Here is a 25731-nt window from a genome sequence, read left to right on the forward strand (position 1 = left end):
GGAGATGGCTTTGAACTGAAGACTTCTGATTGCCTGAAGAACCTTTTGATCAACTTGGAGGACACGCAGCTGAAGAGATAACGTCAGCTCAGTTGGAAAGCCTTTAAACAGGGCTAGATTTTTAAAATTCGAGGAAATTCATGCATCCCTCTGGGTTAGAGGGCCCAGGAAGCAGCAATCTGGCAGGTAGAAACCTGCTAACTACTGGCAATGTCTTCTGACAGAACAGTCAGGGCTCACTTCACAGACAGTTCCTCCTCAGCGCTGCTGCTGTTCCATTTATCTGCTCTGGTTCAGCTGGAAGATCCACCGTGGGTGGTTTCAGTGGACAATGGATGCCCTATGACCCTGCCTCATCCCCAACAAACCCGGAGATGCATTTGTAAAAATCACTGGCCTGATTCTGGCATTTCACTTGCACTGAGTCCCAACACGTGTGGATGCTGCGATAATACAATTTTAAACCTAGTTTGCATGCTTCCAATCAACACTGATCACAGCGGATCATCTGTCAGAAGAACAGAGTGACACATGACACAAAGAGCCGCGCACGCACATGTTCGAGGCTAAATATACTCTCCGTTTTACAGTGTCGGAGTTCAATTTCCTGAAGTTGTTTATTTTCAGAAAAGCGTGAAGCCCCCAAAACAAATTATTATTCTATAAGTTTAATTATGTGATCTAAGAGATTTATGTAAGGGGTTGAAAATGAAATTATTATAGGCTTCCGTACGTTTATCCTCCACTAAGCTCCATCCTCAGTGAAATCAATTCACGCGTTGCCTTGATCCACTAACCCAGTGCCCGGGGGAATCAGCCTTCCTCCACAGTGGGGAAAGAGGAGTTCCCCTGAATGAGCGCACCACACCAAACCACGAGCCTATTTTGTTCCCGGTTTAACCCTCTGTGAAGTAGCACCGAACAATGCTTCAACCCACCTCTGGAAAAACTTCACGACAGCGGCTCCTCAGCGGCGTCTCCGACCGTCTACCTGCGCCTCTCCATCCATGCGTAAGAAAAATATATATATAAAAAACACAAAAGTGATTTCTCGCTTTCTGCGCGGAGGGTTTTAGCACCGATTCAGTGACAGTTCAGAAAATCTCATTCCCAGAGAGACGGACCAGCTGCCCGGTTGAGTGATGGATGATCGTCGCTTTATTTTTCACCCCCCCCACCTCGACGAACAGTCGTCGCGGCTCCGACCAGAGCAAACACTGAGCCCACTCACACATTCCAGTTTGTGTTTGCAGCGCTCCTCCTGAACAGCGACGGCCAATCAGAGGCGGAGGATGTCACGGGGAGGGCGGGGTCGATCTTTTCTGTACCCTAACCACGGCTGAAGAATGACCCCCAACTCCATCGTGTGGCGGTGGGGGTGCCCGTACGTGCATTCATTTACGCGTCTCTCCCTTTGTCTCCATCTCCGAAAATGAACGAGCTGTATTATCGTGAGTTTCAAAGACTGAATACTTCTGTTATTTAATATCTCACCTTGATAACCCTGCAAAAGGTGGCCAATATCAGCTGAGATCATATTATTGCACAATTTTGCAGACTTCTTTTGGTGCTTTTTATTGGCTATAATCTACAAGCTAACACTCATACAGACATCAGACAGGGTTACTGCACTGTACGCGCATTGGTTGATGTCTCAGCATGCTGTGAAGCTGCCCTGTTTTATCTGCTGTGTACAGTGTAGATAATAAAAACTTGGCACAGATAATAAGGGGAGACTGGGAGCCAATAGGAAACATTTTTCCCTCTCTGAGGAATTATTTGGAGTGTCTCTCTTTTATTTTGATCTATAAATAGTCCAAATGACCATTTTTATTATTTCTATATATAAATATGTGTAATAAATATGTGCCAAGCTAGTGATGTGCAATTAAAAGGAAAGACCTTCATAAACATGCTGTTTGTAAAGGTTTATCAGCTACAGGATATGATCTGCACTTCATAAACCATTCACTAATAGGGATGCGTTCATGCACACTCACATTAGAGAAAATATAGAACAATGTATTGAGTTAGATTATGAATTATCTCCATGTGCGCTCTGGACAGCAGTGGGATCATGTTTAGGAAGCTTTCATAGCTTTAAGGAATTAAAATAATTTCATGCCTCATTCTGCAACATTTCACCAGTGCCTCGCTGTTTCATTTCTCTTATTGTCAGGTTGTACGACTGATTATATAATTACCCGTGAATGTACATCTTAGCACCAACAGATTATTCCAAATCACCTCGTCAGCCTGTTTGCCTCAATAGGGGTTTGCTGGGAGGTCTTTTCCTTGGAAAGCAAGCTGCAAACTAACCGAATTACATGCGAGGGAACCATGAAGAAGACAAACGCTTCCATCTTTAGAAGCTACAAACAGCATGAAGCGCAGGTGCTGCTATTTGAGGCCGAGGGAAAATACATTTCTGTGGCACGACTTATGAAGAGCGACTCGTCGTGAAGTGCTCCTGCCAACATAATTGCCCTCCATAAGTGGATACATTGTTCCGCTGAGTCCATACAAATCCAATTCAGCTCACCCTTCCAAGAAGCAAAGGGAGCAGAAAATGGCTTGTCCCTTTTAATCCATCAGCTTGGTTTTTAGTAGAGAGAGGGACTTTTAAAAAGACTCACCGATATGATTAATCTTAGAGGGTGGGTTCATGAGGTTTTCATGCAGGTTGGAAATTGGTCAGTTTCTTTAATTTTGTGTTAAATTAATTGTCTTTTCTTAAAAAAAGGCCAAAGGTGCTCTTTAGGGTGAGAAGCTGTGATCAGATATAAGTGGCACAAGGTCTAAAAGAATCAAGAAGAGGCTACAGAGATGCATAAGGTGGTTAAACATTGTTAGAAACACCTTTAAAACACATCTTTCCGTCTTCAGGACTGCTGATCGGCCAGCTGTACAGTGCATTGGAGGGAAAGCTGGGTTTGCTGTCCTTTAATCCTTTCCTGGATAAGTGTGCAATAAAGTGTAACACATGCCCAAATCAATCTTTATGAGCAGAATTTTAAACTGAACGGATCGCTGATTTCACCAGCGTCCTGCAGTAGTTACAGCGGGAAGGGGAACCCTTTCACTTGTGATCACAGACTGCTCAGCTGTGATTCACCGAGTGTATTAGTTCCTTGTTAAAACATCGATAAAAAGGCAGAGAAATCCACAGAACTCATAATCTGACAAAAGTAGGCTAGCTTAGTCATAAATCAAAGCCTGTTGAGCCATCGACCTTACGGACAGCTTTTGTGGAGCGTGATTTCGACATGACATGAATGTAACTTAGCTTTAGGGAAACAGAAGAAATGAGATGACTGTGAATCTGTAAAGTGAGCTGACAAAGTGACTCAAATCGTCAAAGTCATTCTTGATTTAATTTCTACTTGATGGGAAATGCATACGCCGGCCATTAGGCTGCATAACGATGATGACAGATACAGACAGAGAGGAGGGATGAATGAAAGACGGATAAAGGTTTAGAGGAACGACTTGGAGGAAATGTCCTTATTGTATTTCTTGCTAAAAGTCAGATGATGATTTAAAGTGTTTATGTCTGAAGGGAAGCCATAAAGCCACCATTTGGCTTAACGACATAATGCTAACTTTCTGAATTGTTTTTATCACCCTAAGGCATCTCTTCCTCATTAGCAGCTCCATATGTTCTGCTGTCAGCGAACTTTCCCCACCTGAGCCTGCCAGATAAATGCAGCCACTCACCTCAAACACGATCATTACTCAGCCTTCGTCTTTCACACTAACTGTGGCCGAGCGGTTCATCCCTATTTTTTAATCATCTTTTCAGCAAGTACATTTTTATTTGCTCGTACTTTGTGTTGTGCATTTTGCTGTTAAATCTCAGGTCCAGTAGAGCCAGAGAGTTGGTTTCCATGAGCTCCTCGATTAGCACTAACACACACACACTCTCTCTCTTCCTCTCAGCTGTTGGACAGCCCAGCCTGTAATTATGGCTGTCATCAACAGCCCCTGACCAGCAGCTATATTTACCTCCGTGTACATGCACACCACAAAGAGAACAACATATAGACCAGGCAGACCAGTTACATACAAACAAAACCACACATCTAGCAATATGTTTTTAAAAAAAGCCTGCATACCTAAACTAAGGCTAAAGATTTCCTCCACATGTGCAAATTGAGTTACACAATCAAGGAAAATCTGGATCTGAATCAGTTTTTGTCTAATATATTATCCTATATTGCTAATGAATCAACTTGCTCTAAAAAGTTTGTCCCTTCGAAGTTCTGCCAAGCAAAACACCTCAGGTAAAATGCTCGTGCGCACCTGTCCAGAACTTAATGAGTCATCTTGCTAACAAACAGGCAGACAAGCAAACAAATGAGCTGGAACAGTTACATAACGCCCTCAATCAAGGTTTAAAAAAAGAAGTGCTTTTTCCTTTCTCCTTCCTTCTCTGGTGTGCTCCAGCTCTGTCAGTCCCTCCCTGATTTAAACTGCACTTAAAACATACTTGTTCCACACTTGTTATGGTGGCTGCCAGCGTCTCCTGACTTCTTTGACTTTAAAACCTTGTTTCTGTGTGGGTATAGCTGCCAAGCGTACGTGGGTGCATACCCTGTTCACATAAACCTACACACCCTTTCATATACACAAACTATGAATGGAAGAACTTCCACTGACCTCCCAGCAGCACAGCTCCTTTCCTTCCATACCAACCTCCGCCGCTGCTGCTGTTCACCACCTTCAGTCTCCTGCTCGGCCTGTAGCGCAGCATTGAAACTCTTGTCTCTCTCTGTAGCTCAGATTCTACTTCATTCAAACTTTTTTATTTTACATTTTACTCTTTTCTTGATCCTTTTCCCATATTCCCTCATCTCTGCTTAACGGCATTTGACTGCTAAAGCCACGATGATTTCAAAAGACCACATGACTGAAGAGCCAGGAGGTCAAGGCTAAAGGATGTACAGGCACAGCTGATGATGATATGTGTGTGACTGAAAGGCTGAGTGCCGCCTATGCTCAGATTACTTGCCTCGTTTAGGTCGAATCATTGTTGAATTTTTCTCCTCTGAATCCAACACCCATTACGACATCAGCAGCTCTACTTTCATTAAAACCACGCTTTATTATTTGCTATTTATTTATGTGCTCTAAATATGCAGCTGCTTTTACTGCTGCCCAAACAATGCACAGATTTAATAGGTAACCACGAGTGTAACTCACAACATTACTGAAGCTTCTGCTCTTTGCAAGTTATATAAAAGGGAAACTCAAGCTTTGTGTTGTGAAATATGTTTCAGTCTTTGTTTCAAATCCATTTCTCAGTACATCAAACATGTTCTGTGGCTAGTTTTCAGTTCCGGTTGATTGGAACAATCAGCAACACTCATAAACCTCAGAATTGGTTCAGTTTACTGCACAAAAAAACCCCTCTGTGTATAGACTATCATTAGGGTATTGACACACTGGATGCTGGCATGCATGTGAATGAGAGAATTATCTCTGGTCTGAATCTCGGTGGAAATCCAAGTGGACAAAGGCACCAAAACGAGGTGCTGCAACCTGTTCCTGTGCAGTTCTTGTGCACAGCTCTGCGCTGCCACAGTAGTGCACGTCTTTCTGGATCTGTTCCACTGTACGACATGCTGGGGATATGCTCGGCCAAGGGTGGCTTGGCAACTGGTTGCATCCCATCAGAGGGACCCATACCTCATTTTCAATGTCTTCTACACACACATAAATATATCATAAAATCTATTTAAAACACAATCTTGTTCTTTATTTTTGACAAGTATTATCACTACTGTGAATAAAGTTTATTTAAAGCTGCTATAAGTTTGTACAAAGCTGCCTATTATTCAGTACGTCTCTCTGAGTCAGACGTACTGTACAGAGGTGAATCAATTACAGGCCGTGTACAGGCATGGCTCCATGGCTCCTGTCTGCTTTGGTCTGTAATGACAGCTTGGCTGTTGCAGGTAGACTCCTGGCCCCCCTGGGGCTTGGAGGCATCCCATGCATGTGTGTGTCAACAATATCATCCAACTCACAGTCAGAGTAACCGACAAGGCGTGGATGTGTGTTATAGAGCATGTTTCTGACTCTGTATAGATTTAAAAAGCTCCACAAATGAAAAGGAATTCAGCAGCGAGGCTTCTTACTGGTTTTAGCAGACACTACCACATAACCATCTTTAGAAATGGTTAAGAAATGTGACTGACTGGTTTTAAAACACGTCTGTAAGTGGTGAATTCATTTCATTAAAATATATTTTGAACTGTTTTAGTTTGGAATTTGTTATTTATAGTGAAATGTTGCTGTGGAATGATACCACTTCGGTTAACATTGTCACCTAACAGCAAGAAGTTTCTAGTTTCAAACCTCCTTGTCCTCTGGAGCCTTTTTGGATGATTGCAGGTGCTTCCTGCAGCTGCATGGGTTTTCTGCAGGTGCTCCTGATCCCCCCCCCACCTCCACAGTCCAGCCGATGTTCATGTTAGGTCAGCTAGTGAGTCTAAATGGGCCTTAGGTGTGGATGTGAGCTTGTACTACTTCTTCCTGATGGGTGGCATACCTGGAAAGAGAACTCTGCAAGATCCAGGTAATTTTCTCAGGATTTATGCTTGTGCTTAACCCTCACTGGTGCCTTGTCCATTTAAATTACATGCACTCTGACTCAGTGCCAAATAACAGGCGCTAATCTGCTCTGTGAAGAGCCATGGGTGGCCTGCTACGCTCCATGCTCTAAACAGAGTTACCTCACTGTGAGAGTAGTTCCAAACCACTAAGTGTAAATCTCGCACGCCCAGTGCTGACCACAGCACACACTGCCATGGTAACCGCATGAGAACTGTAAACCGAAAGGTGAAACTGCCGCCTTTCATATAAACCACGTGCAAATATCAGTGAGCAACAAAAGGGCTGAGATATGTCTGCAGAGAGAGAAAGATTTCTGCTCTTCCATCATCTGGCTTACTGAATGTTGCACCATCAAACGTCCCCTTTGTTTTTGCTGCTCTTTTAATTTTTCTCTCGCCTCTCATTCAGTGAGAGCTGCAGAAAATAATAATAGTAATAATAGTTGTAGGCTTCTGGCTAAAGTAGGTCAGTGAAGCCAACTGTCAGAAGCAGGAAGAGGGGAGATGTAGAGCGGAGCAGTAATATGCCAGCTACACTAGGTCCCCTCAGGTCAGAGCTTTCCCCAACACAGAGCGGCCGCTGATGCATGAACTGCAGGACTGTCACGTTAGTCTGTTAGCGTGTTGCATCCCCGTGGACAGAGACGACATCTGTGGCCACACACTGGAGGTTTTGTGTGTGGGTGGACTGCCAGTGTGTGAATTTTCAAGGCAGTTTTCAAACAGGAATGGCTCAGTGCATGTGTGTGTCTGACGGCGGGGCGAGTTAGTTCACATCAGTCTCGAGCTCAGCCCGCTCCCCCTGTCGTACTCGCTCTGATAACAGATATGCATTTCCATTGATAGCATCCCTGACAAACCAGTTTGTGATTGGCAGTCATGGGAGGGTCGAGTGTCTCTTTATGTCCCATAAAAGTTCAGCTCAAGCTGACAGACAGCAACAAACATCGGCCAAATTACTGCCTGGTCTGACCACCGTGCTGCCCGACTGAACTCTCTGTTTTTGCTGCGGGGAAAACTCTTCATCTAAGTCTGATATAATCATGGTGTGAATTTCAATTGCAGCTTACACACTTTAACAGTGAAGTGAGTCACAGGTATGAGGGTTTTCATTATTAAGACAGTATTGTCTGCTAGACCCCAGTGCCACAGATTCTGATGCTATAAAGAAGAGTAAAAGGGAAGCAAAAACAAATATAATTTTAGTGCCAGACGATATAAGCAACAATCATAGCAAATACTGAGATTCCTTGTGTAATTTCTCCAGAAATACTGCCTTAAACAAGCTCTGGCAAGACAAGCTTTAGCCCAGATATCAGATTTTGCACTACGCGATTATGGTGCCGTGATAAAATGATAATATTGTGTGTAAACATTTTGAAAAAAGTGCTTTAAGTCAAAATCATTCTCAACTTCCACGGTAGTGGTGACTTTAACTAGCATAACAAAATAGTAAATGCCAAAGCCATAACGTAAGAGCGCCAACAACAACAACCATAGAGGAAATCAGAACATCCGAAAAGACTGGACCTAAAAAATATGTATTATTGTCTTACATGAGGCAAATGATAAAAATCTATCTAAACAGGCCTGAACAAATGTTACTTACATATCAAGTGTTCAGTTTGTACAGCTAAACCAGAGCACTAAGGTGCAGTGATTCACTCAGACCTGCCACAAGCAGGGCAAAGGAGGGCATTTAAAGAGAGCAGCTAATGTTAGCTCCAAAACCGCCTTTCATGATGGAACATGAGTGTTTCCTGACCAGTTGGTTTGTGGTTGCTAAGGGTTGATGCTAATCGCTAGAAAAATGATTGGTAAAACTCCAGGAATGAGATGAGCCTCATAGGAGCACGCACTTGGTGACAGTGGGAAGGAAAAACTCCCTTTGAAAAGGATGCTCAGGGAGATGCAGCCATCTGTTTTGCATTTAAATTTCTGCCCCAGTCTGATACTCAGTTTGAATTTTAGCAGCTCCTCTTGAACATGCCTATATGCCTAAATGCACTCAGCTGCCACCATGTGATCGGCTGATAAGACATTTGCATTAACAAGCAGTTGAGCAAGTTCTTACAAACAAAGCTAGTCATTAACTGAGTCAGGTTTGACTGCACAGCTGTTTTTCAGATCTAAAATGGGCTTAAAGGATTTCCAATGCAACAAAGAGCTCAGACTCTAAGTGCAGCGCACTATATGTTGCAGAAGTTTTCGGTCTTGTTCTCTGCAGTCTCGTTCTCTCTCATCGCACAAGCACTTCAGTCTCACCTGGAACCACTCAGTATTTTATCGGCATCTTATTCTTTCTACAAAGTGGGGTAGATCATAAAAACACTTGATGCACTAGTGCTGGTTTAAATGACGTAAAATTTGCTAACTATCTAAAACTGAAGTCAGCTTTAGGCACTGCGCTATCATGGCTCGATATCCTCTTTGCTCCCCACTCATTGGTCGTGATCCACTGTCATCGGGCACAATGTCAGCGGGGAAGGATTTGGTTTCCTCTGCTGCACAAGGCAAGTACAGACAAGAGGCTAAGAGGGGAAAAATGGATTTATGAAATCCGACCAGGCTTCTAGTCTTACAGCCTTCTCCTGGAGCTCTGTATGTTATGCTAATGGCTCGTGTTAAGTGTGCGCGCTCGTGTTGTGGGGGTGCATCACTCATCTCACCCTCAGGGCAAAGAGATAAAAGCTTGTACCGTGGAAGCGAGATAGATTTCATGTCATCAGAATGATAACATAATAAGAGCTCATCAGTACTCATATGTGAAGCTGTGATTTGATTATGACTTTGTGAAATGAAATTAAGCATGTGGCTGTGTGGTAATATATAAACCTCTGACTCTCATATTGTTGCTTAACCGCATTACAATGAGGTGCATTCAGCTAATGCTGCATAAAACACACAACCCTCAACTTTTACAGTGGATAAAAGTGTTTTCACCTCAGTCCAGCTGTCTTTTCCCTGTGTCCTTATTACCAAAGAAATGCAGTTCCTCCACTGCTGCCTCCTGTTGCAGGAGAAATTCCTGTACAATGGAAATGAGTCCCCAATTCTGGGGCTTGAGACATTGTTCCTTTAAGAGAAGCCTGCGTGTCGAGTCATGCTCCTATTTATTTGTTCATCCTTAAAATCTCAGGTGTTGATTAGCTGCAAACCTTAAAGAAAAGCCCCCCTGGCAAAGGCTTAAAAGAGTGGAGGCTTAAACACTACATCAAAGGCGTAAACGGTTTCAGGGGTAGTGCCACTTCACGCTATCGCTCAAAGCTCCACCTGCCTTTCACCTCGGTGAAATTCTGCAGAATCCACTGTGCTTCGGGCAGCTTTCAAAAACTGCACTGCATTAAAACAAACAAACAAACAATAGCTGGTGAGGTCAGCAATTAGTGGTTTTGTCATGTAATTAGCAGTCTGCAGTCAGGGTAGGGATGAATCCTGTTGTGCAAGAAGCAGGAACAATGCAAAAACATTCCTGCACGAGAGCAAGAACTTTTTCACAGATTTAGATATTTTGAAGGACTTACTTCCTTTGTGGTTCTCTAAACTTTAACTCAAGGTGCTCTGAGGCCTCCCTGATACCGACAACCCTCCTCACTTGTGACTGAAAGCCTCTCTTCATGCTTTCTGAGCTGACCCAGTTAGTCAAACACTGGTTTATTTAAATACCAAACACCAACACATTACTCCATCCATGGCGCCATCGATCCAGCGCTCAACTGTATTTTTACTGTCCTGCTATGCCTGCTCCCGTTTGAGACGTGCCGCTCTGTTCTACTTTGTTTTTGCACACAGCCACAGAAGTAGACCAATAATCACTCTCTGGACTTCACATGACAGGAAAAGAAGGAGTTAAAGAGTTTATTCTGGTCTCAAAGAAGCTACTGTTCACTTTTACTGATGCAATCTAATTTTCTGTTTTTCAGAGAGGCTTCAAAAAGGTAGATTGCGCATGTGTGTGTGAATGTATGTATAGAAAAAGGTGATAAGGGTATAAAGTGGACCCACTGTTTCTTAGCCTCTGTGTAAAACCACTTAAGATGTTTCACTGTAGTTTCTTTGAGCTTTAAGCAGAAACGCTCAGGTCCGGTGGGAGTTCATGCAGAGGTGATTATGCATGGACTCATGAGCGTGACTCTGTTTGAATCATTATACATAAATACGCATGTGCGATAGCTGTTCATGCAGTAGCTGCTTTCTTTAAATGGGCGATTGAGAAATTTCTCTCTACTAATACTGCGACACATTAAACAGAAGTGAAAAAAACGCCTCTAAAACTCCTAATGTTGATTTTTGTGATTGCACATTTCAGCCACTGTATCACAAATAAACACAGGGGGGTAACACATAAAATAGGTGGCAATGATAATATATGTGAAGTTAGTCCAAAGGTTTAATCTCACTGTAAACATCTGCCAAGAGACCTCCACGTGACACTTTCTCACGTGTTCCGACTCAGAAACACAGAATTTAGTTTTGCATACTTTATGTAGCATCTTTCACAGACAGCTATCACAAAGTGATTTACAGAAGACAAACATTCATGAATACAGTGGGTATAATCTGGTCAACATGTGCTGATCTGCACACTGTGAGCACACTTATCACGTCCCTACAAAGCAGCTGCTTTTTGGCAGAGTACTTTGAAACACATTGTTCCTGTGAGCAAAGCTAACCGAGGCTTTTTGTTAATTCATACGACGTGAACTGGAGTCACAGAGTGTGTGTGAGTGGGGAGGAGAGGCAGGAAAAGGAGGAGAGAGAGTGTGTGCGTGTGTGTCGCTGTGTATCTGCTATGTTCAGGCACTCTGACATTTCTGCTGCCAGGCTAAAAGTAGCACTCCTTTAGTCATAATTCAGCTCAGCACAGAGGCAGAAACGTCTGTGAAGCGCAGAGCTAACAAAACTTCACATACACTCCCTTTTTATAACGGCAATTCTGAGTTCAGTGCCACATTGGGGTATTGTTATAGCTGTTGTAGCGAGGGCTGTGATGTCTGTTACTTCCTTCATCTGGCTTTTATCTGTGCGTTTAAGACACCACACCATGCTTTTCATTAGACTCTACAAAGCGATGACAGTGATGAGTTTCATGCTTGTAATTCTCAGCTATTTCTAAATGAATGGACACTTATTTTTAGACAGAAGCAGAATGAAAGCAGGCTTCATATCTGGAGCCAAGAAAGAAGAATTTTGCCAGCGTTTTGTCAGATTTCTTCTTCGAATCTTATTTCCTGCGTTGTGGTTAGGATTAAGGTTTAACGTTACAGGAGGAAAAAGGTCCTTCTCATGCTTTGAGAAGTGTAACTCCTACTTTCCCCCTGAATTCGCCGTTTGACCCCTTGTGGTGTCGAGGGCCGTTACAAGCCTGCAGAACAATGTCACACACTTTACGCTGAGCGCATTCAACACAACGCTGATGTGTGCATAGGAAAGATGTGAAAGATATGCAAATGGTTCACTAACTGTGATTTGACTGAGAAGGGAAATAGGACAATTGTAATAAATTTGCATTTGGCACCAATAAAAATGAAACACACACACACACACACACACACACACACACACACACACACACACACACACACACACACAAAACAACAGAATAAGCCCATCGCTAATCCAAAGAGCTAATTAGAACAGAAAATATTAGTGATCCGTATTGTGCAACCTTCCTCTGAGTCTATGAATAAACACACTCATGCCTGCTGGCCAAGCGGCACATGAATCCGTGTGCTGTGATTGGCTGCTTTGTTGCACAGAGTCATGTGTACCTCCTGGCAGCGCTGTTCAAAGGGAACTTCACATTACCATCGGTGAGTATCAGTCAGAAGTGGGTCAATGGAGGCATTTACATACGTCGCACACCAAATGACGAAATAACTCGGAATATCCTCCTCCGCCCCGTCCACTCGCCATCTGACAAGCTGCAGAAGAGCCTTTTTAAGCCTGCGCGGACCCTAAAGATAAATGTATTAATGTATCAAAGGGCTGGTGTTAGTGTGTGTAATCCAATCAGTTAGTGTGTAATTTAACTGCTAAGAAAAGCCAGTGTAAACACAAAACATGGGAGAGCACTTGTAAAGCTCTGATGTGAGGCGTTTGCCTCTGTGAATGAGAGTAATCGACCATTTTGCCACTGATGCAGGGATGTGCTTATCAAAACGAGGAAGGGAAACAGTTTCATTGGAATTAAAGGGACAGTTTTTGGGAAGTATGTGTTTTGTTTTCTTGCCAGGATCTAGATTTGAAGAAACACCATCGTCTGATGAGCTTATCTTAGCGTAAAGACTGTCAAAAGTACACTGTTTTTTCCCGCTGTCGGTGCAGATAATGTTGCAGAGCCACTTCTGCCTTGGCCAGCCTGCATTGCAACAGGTTTGAGAACCTGATGTTACGTAGCAGAAGTTGCATTCATGGCCAACAAAATCTGCAGGTTCTGCATCATTTAAATTTTTGCAGTAGCCGCTTCCCATAACCGCTGACATCACTGGTTCCTGCTCTGGACCCAGCCTTTTTGTGATGGAAATGATAAATGGACTTGTTCTTATAGTGCTTTTCAAACTCTATTTGAGCACTCGAAACACTTTCTTCCTGCACGCCTCAATCCGTCACATTCACACAAGCCATTTTTTTCCCGCCTAAGTGCTTTCAACCTAAAACTCACACAGTCAAGCTTTGATGGATGAATCGGAGCAGAGTGTAGAATCTTGCCCGTGGTTACGTCTGTGTTCAGACTACAGGATGTGAAGGTTGGTGTTTCCTCCCATTTAGTGGACCACCCACTCCATCTCCTGAGCTACAGGGCCTGAAAACTAGTTCAGGATTCTGCACCAGAACCATCACAGCATTTGTGGGAATGAAGCATATGTTTTTAAAAAACTAACATTTTTCTTCATGCGAAAAACAGAAAAATAGCTTTTTGCAAAATACCGAGCTGTTCCTTTAAATAGACGGGGGCACATTAAAGACAAAAAGTGTCATGAGATGCACATGAAACTATAAAGCATCAATATCTGGTATTGTGTCGTCTCAGTCCTGATACTGGAGATTACTTTTCCAACAGTTACTACCCGAGCTGACACGTTTCTCACCTTCTCATGAATGATCATCAGTAAAGTTCTGCTGTTGCTCATCACTCTTCCAGCATCCAGCTCACCTCAGGTTATGATTACACTTTGTTTTAAAATAGCAAACACCCCCACCCCACCCAAAAACAAACAAGAGATTTTCTTGTGGAGAATAATGCTTGTTAAAAACATCTGCTTGTTATACAAGAACGCCCCCACACGCTGCAGAGGGCACTGCTCCTCTCGGCTTTCTAAAAAGGGTAAAAGTTTGAAATCGATTAAAAAAAAACTGCACAGAGCGCCTGTGATGAAGGGAAACTCGAGACACAGCTGAAGCATATTACACTGACCGTGATTTTTTCATTTCACTGAGACAAATCTATTTATCTCGAGGTTACTCATTTTCCATCTCTGTGTTTAGGAAAGGCTACTCAACCGTGCCGTTGACAACGCCACCTACACAGCTAGGGAGAGCCCTCTGGGGCGCCCTTCAACCATCATTTTTACCCTTTCTTTAACCCTGATCATAACCACAACTCACAAACCAACCAGTCTGACCTTGCCGCAGCGCTGGGGCAGCTGTCTCGGCCCTGCAGCCCACCTGTCAAACCCACGCCCGCTTTAAAACACTTCACATTTGACTCTTGGCAATCCTACCGTCCTCGTAGAAGACGTCCTCCGCTTCTTCGCGCATCCTCTCATCCAGGTCGTCCTCTGCAATGTCGGTCACGGCCATCACTATTCCTCCTCTTCTTTCTCTTCTTCTCTCCCTCTTGTCTTCCTTCAGCCTCAGAGAGAGAGAGCGACTGGGCTGTAAAAATTGAATCGACGCCGGCCCGGCCTCTTCGCTACAGGCGACAGTCCGATCGCCGGCAGGCTCCTCGCACAAGCAGGAGGGGACAGGGACTGAGCTGAGCTTCAGCTCTCCGCACGAGAACGAGTGCGTAAGTGCCAGGTGAAGTGTGTGTGTGTGGGTGAGAGAGAGGACTCCCAGCGACCTTCACCAAGTTTCAGCAACAGTGCTGATTTCATAACATCCTGTGCAAGGCTGAAGTGAGAGCGTGCCGGTTGGAGAGCACTTGTATGAGTAACTGTGCGCATGTGTGCGAGCGTACAGCACGGGGAGGATCAGTAGTGTGTACATGTGTTTCTTCATGTGTGTGCGTGTGTGTCCATATGCACATTATGGCTCTCCACAATGAGTCAGCTCAAGCGCCTGGTGATTTAACCAGAATAATTAGATTCTTTATTTTAAGCCAGCAAGGACATGCAAAGAGGGTGTGAAAACACACCCTGTGTGTGTGTGTGTGTGTGTGTGTGTGTGTGTGTGTGTGTGTGACATGAAGCTGGCTCTGCTTGTCATTCCTTCACAGCTCACTAGGAATCATGGGACCACACTGATCTCTCCCTCTATTTTTTTCTTTTTCTTTTTTGTGACCCGCTGTGAGGAGGCCTTGGCAGAGCCGGTAAAGTCTGTTGTCATCTGCTGTTGCTGAAAGCCTCCACAGAGCTGCTCATGCAGCAAATAAGCACACTCACCTGCTCTGAAAGAGACAGATTTCGATTCAGACAGAGTGGGAGAACCTCTCGCAGAATAGTAGTTTTTACATTTCAGTCTTTTGCTCAAGACTACACTGAGTCACACACTTGAAATCTGTGTTTAGGAAGCGCAAACAGAGATTTGTGGCCTTTACAAATATGCTTTAAAACAGCGTAAAGCCTCCGGATTCTTTCATTCTCAGTGTTAAAGTATTCAGTCAACTTTTAGTACAGTACACAATTGTTTAGTACAAGATTTCTCTTTAGAAGCAATGCTTGACTTGAGTGATGCATCTAAAAAGTGACTAATTTATCTTTGGACTGGATATTAATCCTGGTCTCTGTCATCTGTTCCATATAATCATGCATTTATAGACAGGGCGTTCGCACGTGTGAATAAAGAGATGTCGCCTCCAGCTCTTTGTCCTTTATAAATGAATATTTTTTTCATTTCACCTGAATACACGACAATCTGATAAATCTTGCTGACTGCCAAGGTTTTAAGGTCTTTCTATAAATCGCAGAGAACAGAAACAAATGTAATGGTCATTGTAAATGTCTCCGGTGGAACAAGAATTAGAGTCTACAGTGATACTAGCACCTCTCCAAGTCTGTGGTACTTATTGACCATACAGCTGTGCGTTCACCTCCACTCATCACAGGTATGAATATAGTGGTAATTTTGGGCTTTTAATGTTTTCCTTGAGCTGTTGTTTTTCCAGGATAAGATGAATAAACAGCATACGTCTTCAATGGACTTTAAAAAAATAATTGGGTGGAAAAGTTTCAAGTTTCAAAGTTTAATTGGTTAGAAACATGTTTCCCTGCAGGACAAAAAAAAAATCTAAATATGAACTAAAGAAACAAAATAAATTATAATACAAAAAACAATTAAAAACAAATAGTAAAAACAGCAGATGAGAAATACAGTAGAAATATAAGATAAATGCTTATGGTGACCATCAACAAACTTCCGGTATAAGCAGAAGAAATCACTAAAAGCCCCAAACCCCAAAATGAGCATCTGACCTCAACTGGACATCCTCAGTCTTTATCTGCAGGTATCAGCATGTAATACCTTTAAATCCAGTAATTAAGAATGCAAGAAACAAATCATTTAAAGAGATTAACAAAGTAAAGCCCAAAAACTGTTTAAAACTGTAAGAAATCTTGTCAGGTAGTCTAATGTTTAGCAGCTTGACCTAAATAGAAATAAAGGGGGTTAAACAGCACAGACTGGCACTGAACTCATGTGTTGTGCTGTTTTAGAGAAAAACAAAAGCATGTAGAACGGCTTGGATATATTTTTGGAGTCCTGTCATGTTGTGTTGCATAATGACAAACTCTCTAGCGCACTTTATAAGTCTGAAGTAGTTTTCCAGCTTTTTAAAAAGCTTTGGTCCATCCCCAGGAGGCCCTTTAACAGCCTCTTTCAAGCATTTCATGTCCACTCCTAAATTACTGTTAACATGCAGCGCTTTGTGTCTTTTTGACCTTTAATTTATTCTTAGATGGAAACGGTTTGTTTTTTTAATAGCAGGCAGACAGAACTTTCTTCCTCTTTCTCACTCTGTGCCTACATCTGCCAGAAAGCAGTTTCTCTGACTCACCCCATTTAGACAAACCAATTTCAAACCAAAATAGAAAGTAGGCTTAAAGTCAGTTCATTATCACTTTTCCTTCAGACTTCCTCTCCCCAGCCGCTGGCTCCCTTCAAGGCCCAAGCTTGAGGGAATAAACTCATTTTCACTGGGGCAAGTCCAGACAATCCGGACACATCGCAAAAGGACGCGCAAAGAATGTGAGACCAAAGAGTTGTTTTAAGAACGTCTTTGGGTTGAGAGAAAGGCTCGCTTTATGAGAGTATTTCCTGTTTGTGTGAGGTCGATAAGAGGAACAGAGTGTGTCGTGTTTGTTAGAGATGTGTTCAAATCTTATCTGCCAATCTGAAGCAACACAGAATCTGTGAAGATGGCTAAAACTGGCCGCTGCAACTCAAAACCCAAAGATGAAGTCATTCAAAAAAGAGAAACAAAGAAATCTGGCCCCAAATTCTGATTTTAACCAATTCAATTACATTAAATTTCCCATGTAATTGTATTAAGTAAATACAATGTAAATTAAATGTCAAATGAATTTTACTTAGTATACATTCAGTTCATACCAAACATGTTTTCCTTTACAATTAATTATTTGAATAAATAAGCCTTTGATTTGATATATTTTAGTTGTATTTTACTCAGAATTATTGCTTTATATTTATTGAGGGTCCACGTTTCCATGCAGAGCAGTCAGCTGCTTCCATAGGAATTAAGACGTAAGGAAGCATCCAGGTTGAGCACCAGTAAATATCAGCACCTCTTTAAAAGTGGATGTTTTCATAGTTTGTAGGTCTGCAACATTCAGGTGCCACAGTCTTCCCTGTAAATTCACCTAAGGTCAGAGTGTGCAATGCTCAGAGAAACGGTAAACAAATAAAATGAAGAGTAAGAATTTTAAGTAACTGTATGTTGATGAAAACTGTGCATGAGAGCAATCTGAAAGGCTTCTTCTGAATGCTGTCTTGTAATCACGCAGCCCTGCAAAGATCTTTCTCTTTGATTAACGCGACAAGAACCACACTGCAAGTTAAACTCGAGTGTCGGACTAAGTGACGGATCATAATTAATGCTCGCCAACCAGACTGCTGCTTCACGGCTAACAGCAGTGACATTTTGACTCGCTGCTCTGTGTCGCAGGGAGCTAGAGTCACTGGTCAGGCAGGCAAGTAAACAGAAAACACAGTGACACATGCAAAGCAAAGCCCACTGTCTTATGCAGACTCATCCCACTCCCATCTGTGCACTCCTATAACGAGCTGGTTCTGCTGTTGACTGTGTCATCATTATGTGCAAAACATTGTTGTTGTTGTTTTTCCCTTAAACCGAGGCTCACTTTATTCAATGCAAAAATGGTACATGCAGATGTCGGAAAATATAGGAGCTTCTCTTCTCTCTCTTTCTGTAACCGTGAACTGTTGCCGGCCTGCAGCGCCAGAAAATGGGGTCAGCGTTTGCCCTGCTGCATTTCAATGGCCGGCTATTTGTTCTGACCACCAGAGAAAAAGCCCCTGCTTCAGGAAATGCAAATACACAACACCACGCATACGCACAAATTACTCTTACACACATATGATACAACTGAACACACACACACACAATACCACCAAAACAAAACACAAACAGACAAGTGAACACAAAAACACGCATACACAGTTGTAACTGTCGCACAATCAGACCGGCTCTGTACAATGGTGCCGTTTGAATGGGGTCAAACAATGGAGCTCTTTGGCATCTGAATCGAGCCAGATGATGAGTATCCCAGGAGGCTGAATAGGCGGCTTCAGCCTCCTACACAGCCGCTCTGCTGGCCCTGAAAATATGCATCAGTATGTTGCCTGTTACCACGGCTTAAAATATCAGTTATTAGCATGAAAGCAGCAGCTCTTTAGCATCCATGCTAATTCTGTGGCGCTTGACAACTGAGCTCTTGCATTAAAGACAAACTGCACCAATAACGTTTATGGACTGGTGGGGAGACTCCAACAGAGCACATCACTGAGTGTGTGTTTCTATATTGTTATTGTCCCTGAGCTAGCATTAAAAGCTGTGACTGGTCTCTGTGGCCACAAGTTTAAAAGGCCACTGAGAGGCTTGCACTGACAGATTTAATGGATGCACCCCATTTTTTTGTCTTTTTATACCAGTTTCAGTCATTTAAACGCTTCTCTGGCAAAGATGATAACATTAATGTTTTAAATTAAAAACAAGAAAAAAAGAAAGTGTCCACTTATACATTCACTGCACTAATTCCTACCCCTTACACATATATACTCACAAAAATAGTCAGTGTTGTTATTGAAATTTTTTCCTTTATATTGCAGACCTTTAGTTAGCATTTAGGTCAGTTTTACTTTCCTTCTGGAGATTCTGGTATTTTGTTCAGCCTGGTTAGGACCATTGATGCATACACCACCAGAGATGGGTAATCCGATTACTTTTTTCAAGTAACGAGTAAAGTAAGGGATTACTATTGCAAAAATGGTAATAAGATTACTGTTACTTTCCCGTAGGAACGCTGCGATACCGCGTTACTAAAACCATGATTTTTTTGCGAGAATGTCTCATGACAGTGAGTAAACGAGTGCAATGTTTGTGACAACAGCTGTGTGCAGATCAACAATGGCTAATATAGAGTGCGGGAGAGAGTATGAGCGTGCAGCGTTTAAAGCGTGGAAGTACTGACCTTACTTTGAGTTTGATTCCATAAAAAGTGACAAAAACATTAGCGTCCGTTGTGCGTGGGAAGAAAACTTCTTTTTACAGCGAAAAAAACCCCTAAACTTCCAAGCAAGCACCGAGTGCGCTACCATGTAATGGGAAACTCACAGAGAAACTCGCGGATTCTTCCACTGACCGCCGCAGCACACCTGCACCAAGGTAAACCTCCGCCTACCCTAAAAATAGAGCAAAAGGACCGCTAGTCTTTGACTTTATTTATTTTCTGCTGTGTTTTACTTGCATCTATTTGAAAGAGTGTAAACACACACACAAAAAAAAATTTTTATGTGCTGGAATGTGCAGAAAATAGGTTTAAATATTAAACAAATTTCTTCCAGTCAGCGAATGTTGCATATAATTAAATTTTTGCTTGATGGATAAAGTTAAAAGATTAAAACTAATAAAACAAGTTTTAAAAAGAGACTTTTCCATTTGATTACATTTTGTATGATGGATTATGCAGAAAAAGTAGAATTGGGCTGAAAGATCTATCAATTTATCACCTATTCAGGTTGTAAATTGTGTTTAGAAAAAGTAACTAAGTAACTAAGTAATTAATTACTTTTGAAAATAAGTAATCAGTAAAGTAATGGGCAGCTGTGGCTACAATGTAGCTTGCCATTGCCAGTGTGTGAATGTGCGTGTGAATGGGTGAATGACTGAATGTAGTGTAAAGCGCTTTGGGGTCCTTAGGGACTGAGTAAAGCGCTATACAAATGCAGGCCATTTTACTTTTTTGGGGAAGTAATCAGTAATTAGTTACTGCTTACTTTTTTCAAGTAACTTGACCAACACTGCACACCACATACGCAAACAACTTTTTCTGTAGCGAGAAGCTTAACGTGTTTGTTTTGCTGTTCAAGAAAGCTGTTACTGGTCTGTTACTGTTACTCACATTCCACACGGCTGCATACAAGTCGAATGAATCCAGTAATAGTTAAATACAAGAATGACTGTGTCTCTGAAGCAGTTTTGGCTAGCTTCTAGCTGTTGCTCTGAGGGAAACTGACGAGCCTGTTGCTGGTTATGTAATGAAGGAAATGCAATGAGTTAAAGCCTGGACATGTAACCAACATGCCAGCTAAATAAAAAGTTACTTCTGTGAGTTACTTTTCTCACTAGATGTGTTAAATCTGAGTGAAAATTTAATGAGTCAAAAATATTTTTCACTCTCACGTACGACCATAAACAGATCTGACCAATCAGATCACTGTATTTGGCAATGTGACAGCTTGTTGCTCAAAATGTGCACAGGTATTGAATATACAGTGACATACAAATAGTAAAATGATACTATTTTACCTCAGACACACAGTTAGATGCTGACTCAGGTCAATCGCCTCCCTGAAATGATTTATTTTCCTCCTCCTCAGATGTGGTCCCAACTCTGCCAACGAGAGCTCAAACTGCCTCACTGACGTCCTGAAATATGTACGATAGCAGTCGTGATCCAGCTTCAACTCCTGGATCAAACCATGAAATTCTCCCTGCTGCTTTCTGCTAGTGAGAATTAGATGAACCCAGAATCTCAGTTTCTTCTTTTTCCTGTTTCAGGGACATCAGGACCAGCTCATCGTTACTTGATGTCGACTCAATCTATTCCGTTGTGCATTTTTGAGGACAGATATTTTGCAAAATAGCAATGCTTGTTACACAACAAGTTCCCTTCTGACGATTTTTTCCCAACACACTTGATGTGGCCGTGAGTTGTGCTGTAATTGCTGTAATTTAGCAAATTATTGCTATTATTAGTGTAAAAATTACTTTCTAAAAGAAATGTTAAGCAGCTCTAATTGGGATAAATAAATTATAGAAAGCTCTTCTTTTAGACTATATTTTAAAGGGAACAAACATGCTGCTAATAAAACATCTTGCAGGCTTTTCTTGTGAAAGATTTCCAAACTGTGATCTGGTGTCAGTGCATAACAACTGCTGATATAACACTAACTGAGAAGCTCTTCAATAATGCAATAACGACTTAAAGCAATAAACAAACAAGCAGTAATACTAAGAATGTGAATAAAGAGGAAGATACGCCCAACCCACAGTAAGCTGACACTACACAAACTGCCATACACAAAGTGCATTTTGCAGTAAAGTTTGTGCTGCTCCAGGACTGATCATTTTAACGAGGAGACTTATGGGAAAACTTTCCTCCAAAAAGTTCTTGATGTCAGCCTGACTTCCTCTGCTGCACCCTGACAGATGGGTATTCATCTGAGGTGGTGGGAATGAGGTGAAGGCAAAAAATATCACATCATTTTTGGAGGACGGTGGAAAAGTGTCCTCAGGCCAACTAACGTTTGATCATTCCCACAGACTAATGTGAGCATGAGCCAGACAGGATGAGGAGCGGAGGAGAAAAAGAAGACACAAGGGGGGGGGAAGGAGACCTCTCTCATTCCTTCTCCTTTTCTCTTTAGCCAGGCCTTGGCCTTTTCTCTCTCTCTATAAGAAAGATGAAAAAATGGGATGACTGTGAATGGTTACCCGGGTAACAATAACGAGGGCACTGCGTGGCAAATCCAATTTGCCATGGCACTTTCTGACTCATTGGAGGTGCACGTGTGTGAGTTAGTGTGTGTCCTGCACATTATGGCTTCATGTGGCTAAGGGAAGACGGCCATGATGTACCAAACCGCCGCCAAGCCTGCACATATTCATGCATGCAGACGTACACAGGCCAAAACATCTGCTCCAGCTTCCTGAAACATCTTTAAAACCCACAAGAATGCAAACTATAGAGAAAATCTATATGTTATAGCATAGGGTAGTGGCATAGTGTTGTAATCATCTGAGAGATCCAAGAAGGAGAACTCGTATTTTGGATCTAAGAGTGGATATAATGACTCGTGCATAAAACACAATGTAAACAGTGCAGACTGCTGAGTTACATCCTTCATGAATCAGCCTGCAAACAGGAGAACATGTGAGTGAATGAACTTCTAAAACAACAAATGAGTTTTGAAATCCTGCAAGTATCATCCGCTCTCACATTATTCAAGAGAAACCACATAAACCGACTTCCACTGGGACAAACCTGCAGCCTGTGATTGCGTCAGTGCGCTGCGTGGTTTAGTGTGCAGGAAAGCTCGGTGAGATGGCAGAAAACATCCGAGGCTGGTAATGAAAACACACAGAAGTAACTTTGCAAGAGAACAACTAGTAGATACCTACTGTAAGCATATCGATATCTTTTCATCGTAATGTAGTTGTATGTCTTGACTCTGCGATGCATTGTGCCAGAGGATAATCCAAAGCAATGCCTTTTTAACAGTGTGAAGCCTGCTACTCCTTTTGTGCTGTCACCACTTTCTATTTTTGTGCTCTCTCTCCCTGTCTCTCCCTGCCGCTATTGTATTTTGTCATTCTTTCCGCTTCACAATTGGATCCTCTTCTCTTTCTCATTCACTCTTTGCCTTTCTGTGCCTGTCAGAGTGCAAAGAGGGCATCAGACAATGGCCGCAATACAGCCGCTGCACGCCGGCTGTGCCGGCTGGCACCGCAGAGATGGCGGTACTCATGCTGTGGCCTGCTGCTCCCGGGTACACCTGGAGGGAAGAGATAACAGGCGGCTGAAGCGCTCAGGCAAAAGAATCAGCAGACCTCGACCCTGTCTGTGCATTTGGTCTGTGACCCTGAGTGCTTAATTTACGCGGATGTCCTCGGTGCACGTTCATGCTGCTGATCTATGTGGGGTTTTCTAGGGTGTACAGAGAGTGGTCTGAAAAAGAGAACATATTCAGGAAGCGGCAGTTCTCTAGGTGCAAATGCTCACACAGACTCATCAAAATTGGATAACAGAAGACCTTGTCTGATGAGTCTCAGTTTTTCCTGTGACATAGGGTCAAAATTTGGGTGTAAACAACATGAAAGCACGGATCCATCCTGCCTTGCTTCAACAGCTCAGGCTGCTGGTGGTGTAATGGAGTGGGGGATATTTTCTTGGCACATTTTGGGCCCCTCAGCACCAACTGACCACTGCTTAAACACTATAGTGTATCCTAGTATTGTTGCTGACCAGGTCCATCCCTTTATTACCACAATGTTCCCATCTTCTAGCTGGACAATGTCTGTCACAAGCTCAGATCATCTCAAACTGGTTTCCTGAACATCACAATGAGTTCACTGTGCTGAAATGGCTTCCACAGTCTCCAGATCTCAATCCAACACAGCACAATTGGGATGAGGTGGAACAGGAGATTCGCATCATGGATGTGCAGCCAAGAAATCTGCAGCAACTGCATGATGTCATCATGTTAACAAGGACCAAAATCTCTGAGGAATGTTTCCAACCTCATGTTGAATCTGTGCCATGAAGAATTAAGGTAATTCTGGGGGGGGAAAGGTGGCCAACATACTACTAACAACGTGTACCTAATAAAGTGACCATTTGGTGTAGCCTGCCAGTATGTCACAAATCTTCTGGGATTGTCTAACAGACCGTCAGGCAACACCTCTGTGACTGTATTACAGTCAGACAGATCAATTCAGTGGTAAAAGGGAGTCTAACCCAATCCCTTTTAAAGTGATCAGTGAAACAGTGCAGCATGATATCATGTAGCCAGCACATGTATACATAGCCCCGCCTTTTTATTTTACGTGTTACAGTCATCAGTCCACATCAGTTAGCACATTTCTGACACTCGATATGCCCGAGCTTCAAACAGATCATTAAACATTTTCCTGTTGGGGAGATTCAGAAGCTAAATGAAAAAAGTTACCACAGGGCGGGGTAACAGGGTGGCAACAGTTCTGAAAACCACAATTTCCTCTCCCACGCCTCCCAGTACATCACTGTGTCCTCTAGTTTACATTTCAGCCATCACCTGCTGACTACAAAAAGGAGAAGTCAACTTTCAAAATCGAAAAGTGGAGAAAACAGAAGACACTGACAAACGAAATGGGTCGTGCTACCCACGGTAATAAGATCCACTTTTTGAGGCCTTTGGTTGTGTTAGTCCTGTGGTTAAAAGGTACAAATGCAGTAAATATAAAACATTTTAAAAGTCAGTGGTGAAAACCCCCCAAACAGATTTATAGATTAAACAAGTTGAAAATATGGTAACACAATTTCTGAGAACTAGGGTGGGGACGTGGAAGGAAGGTTGGGCAATAGTGTGTAAAATAACATTAGCTCCCTGTTGCAGCTGCATTTCTCAGAGTACAGAATGAACACAAACCACAGCACTAATAAAAAGTGTCACAATTAGGAAGTGGGCTCAGGGTGTATACCAAATCAGAGGATGACAGAAGCGGTCACAGTTTTACACTTGTAGCCTTTCTGCCCTGATGGTCAGGGGAACGGGGGCAGAGCTGGAAACTGTGATGACAGCACATCATCACGCGTGAAAGCCTTTTAAAAACAGACTAAAAATCTCTGCATGTGTGTGTGAGCATATGTGTATGAAAGCATGCTTTCCCAGAGTCTAGCTTTGCATCAGGTCACTCCAGAATGATGACATCTGCCTTGACTTCACATCTGTCCTTCTCCCTGAAGTATGATCGTGGACTAATAACAGCAACCGCGCATGGCCTACTTACAAAACAATATGATCCTGGCACTGTTTTTTTACCTGTTAAATATAAAGACATTTCACATATTTCCTGCAATTCTTCTCATGTGTTATTAATGGATCAAACTTAGCCAAGGAAACGAATTACACAGTGAAGGTAGAATGATTTGTTAATAATGCTGGTTGTCATTTGACATTGATCCAGACACCAGAATGATACCTGCCACTGAACACTTTTAAGAAAAAATTCTACAAAACCATTTTTTCCCCATAAATTTGGAAAATAGTACTGCAGTCACAGAACGAGGAAGCTGTAACTTGCCTGCACTGCACTGGAAAGCCATTTTCAAACACATCAGCCCCAGTATACCAACTTTATTTATACAGCGCCAAATCACAACAGCAGTCGCCTCAAGGTGCTTTACATTGTAAGTTAGACCCTACAATAATACGTACAGAGAAAAACCCAGCAATATGACCCCCTATGAGCAAGCACTCGGGGATGCCGCGCCCAGCAGTCTGACTGCAGTTAGGCCAGATGGACTTCAGTGGATAAACCTGACTTTTTACTGGGTAAGATTGGCTTATCTAATAAAGCTGATGAGTGGCTAGCTCCTGGAGATAGCAGCTGGAAGTCCAGTAAGAATACACATGTATTAATACCTTGTGCATC

General features: G+C 42.5%; 1 protein-coding gene across 8 annotated transcripts in view; it reads right to left on the reverse strand.

Moving 5' to 3' along the window:
• Positions 1-21122, reverse strand: part of ripor2 (RHO family interacting cell polarization regulator 2) — a 74893-nt gene extending 53771 nt beyond the window's left edge. The window contains exons 1-2 of one of the 8 annotated variants that reach the window (XM_082522072.1): positions 20845-21122; positions 19651-19718 (exon numbers count right to left, since the gene is read on the reverse strand). Coding sequence is in view for 4 of the 8 variants with exons in the window: in XM_082522069.1 (XP_082378195.1) it covers positions 4660-4753 (94 nt within the window). In the remaining 4 variants the exon portion in view is untranslated. Of the gene's footprint in view, positions 1-938; positions 1377-4659; positions 4867-14341; positions 14728-19507; positions 19617-19650; positions 19719-20844 lie in introns of those variants that run through there. The other 7 variants (XM_082522074.1, XM_082522073.1, XM_082522070.1 and 4 more) reach the window with 7 other exon arrangements.
• Between the last annotated feature and the right edge of the window lie 4609 nt (positions 21123-25731).

The sequence above is a fragment of the Aulonocara stuartgranti genome (assembly GCF_965226115.1).
Source record: "Aulonocara stuartgranti genome assembly, chromosome: 22".
In the NCBI taxonomy this organism is placed as follows: domain Eukaryota; kingdom Metazoa; phylum Chordata; class Actinopteri; order Cichliformes; family Cichlidae; genus Aulonocara; species Aulonocara stuartgranti.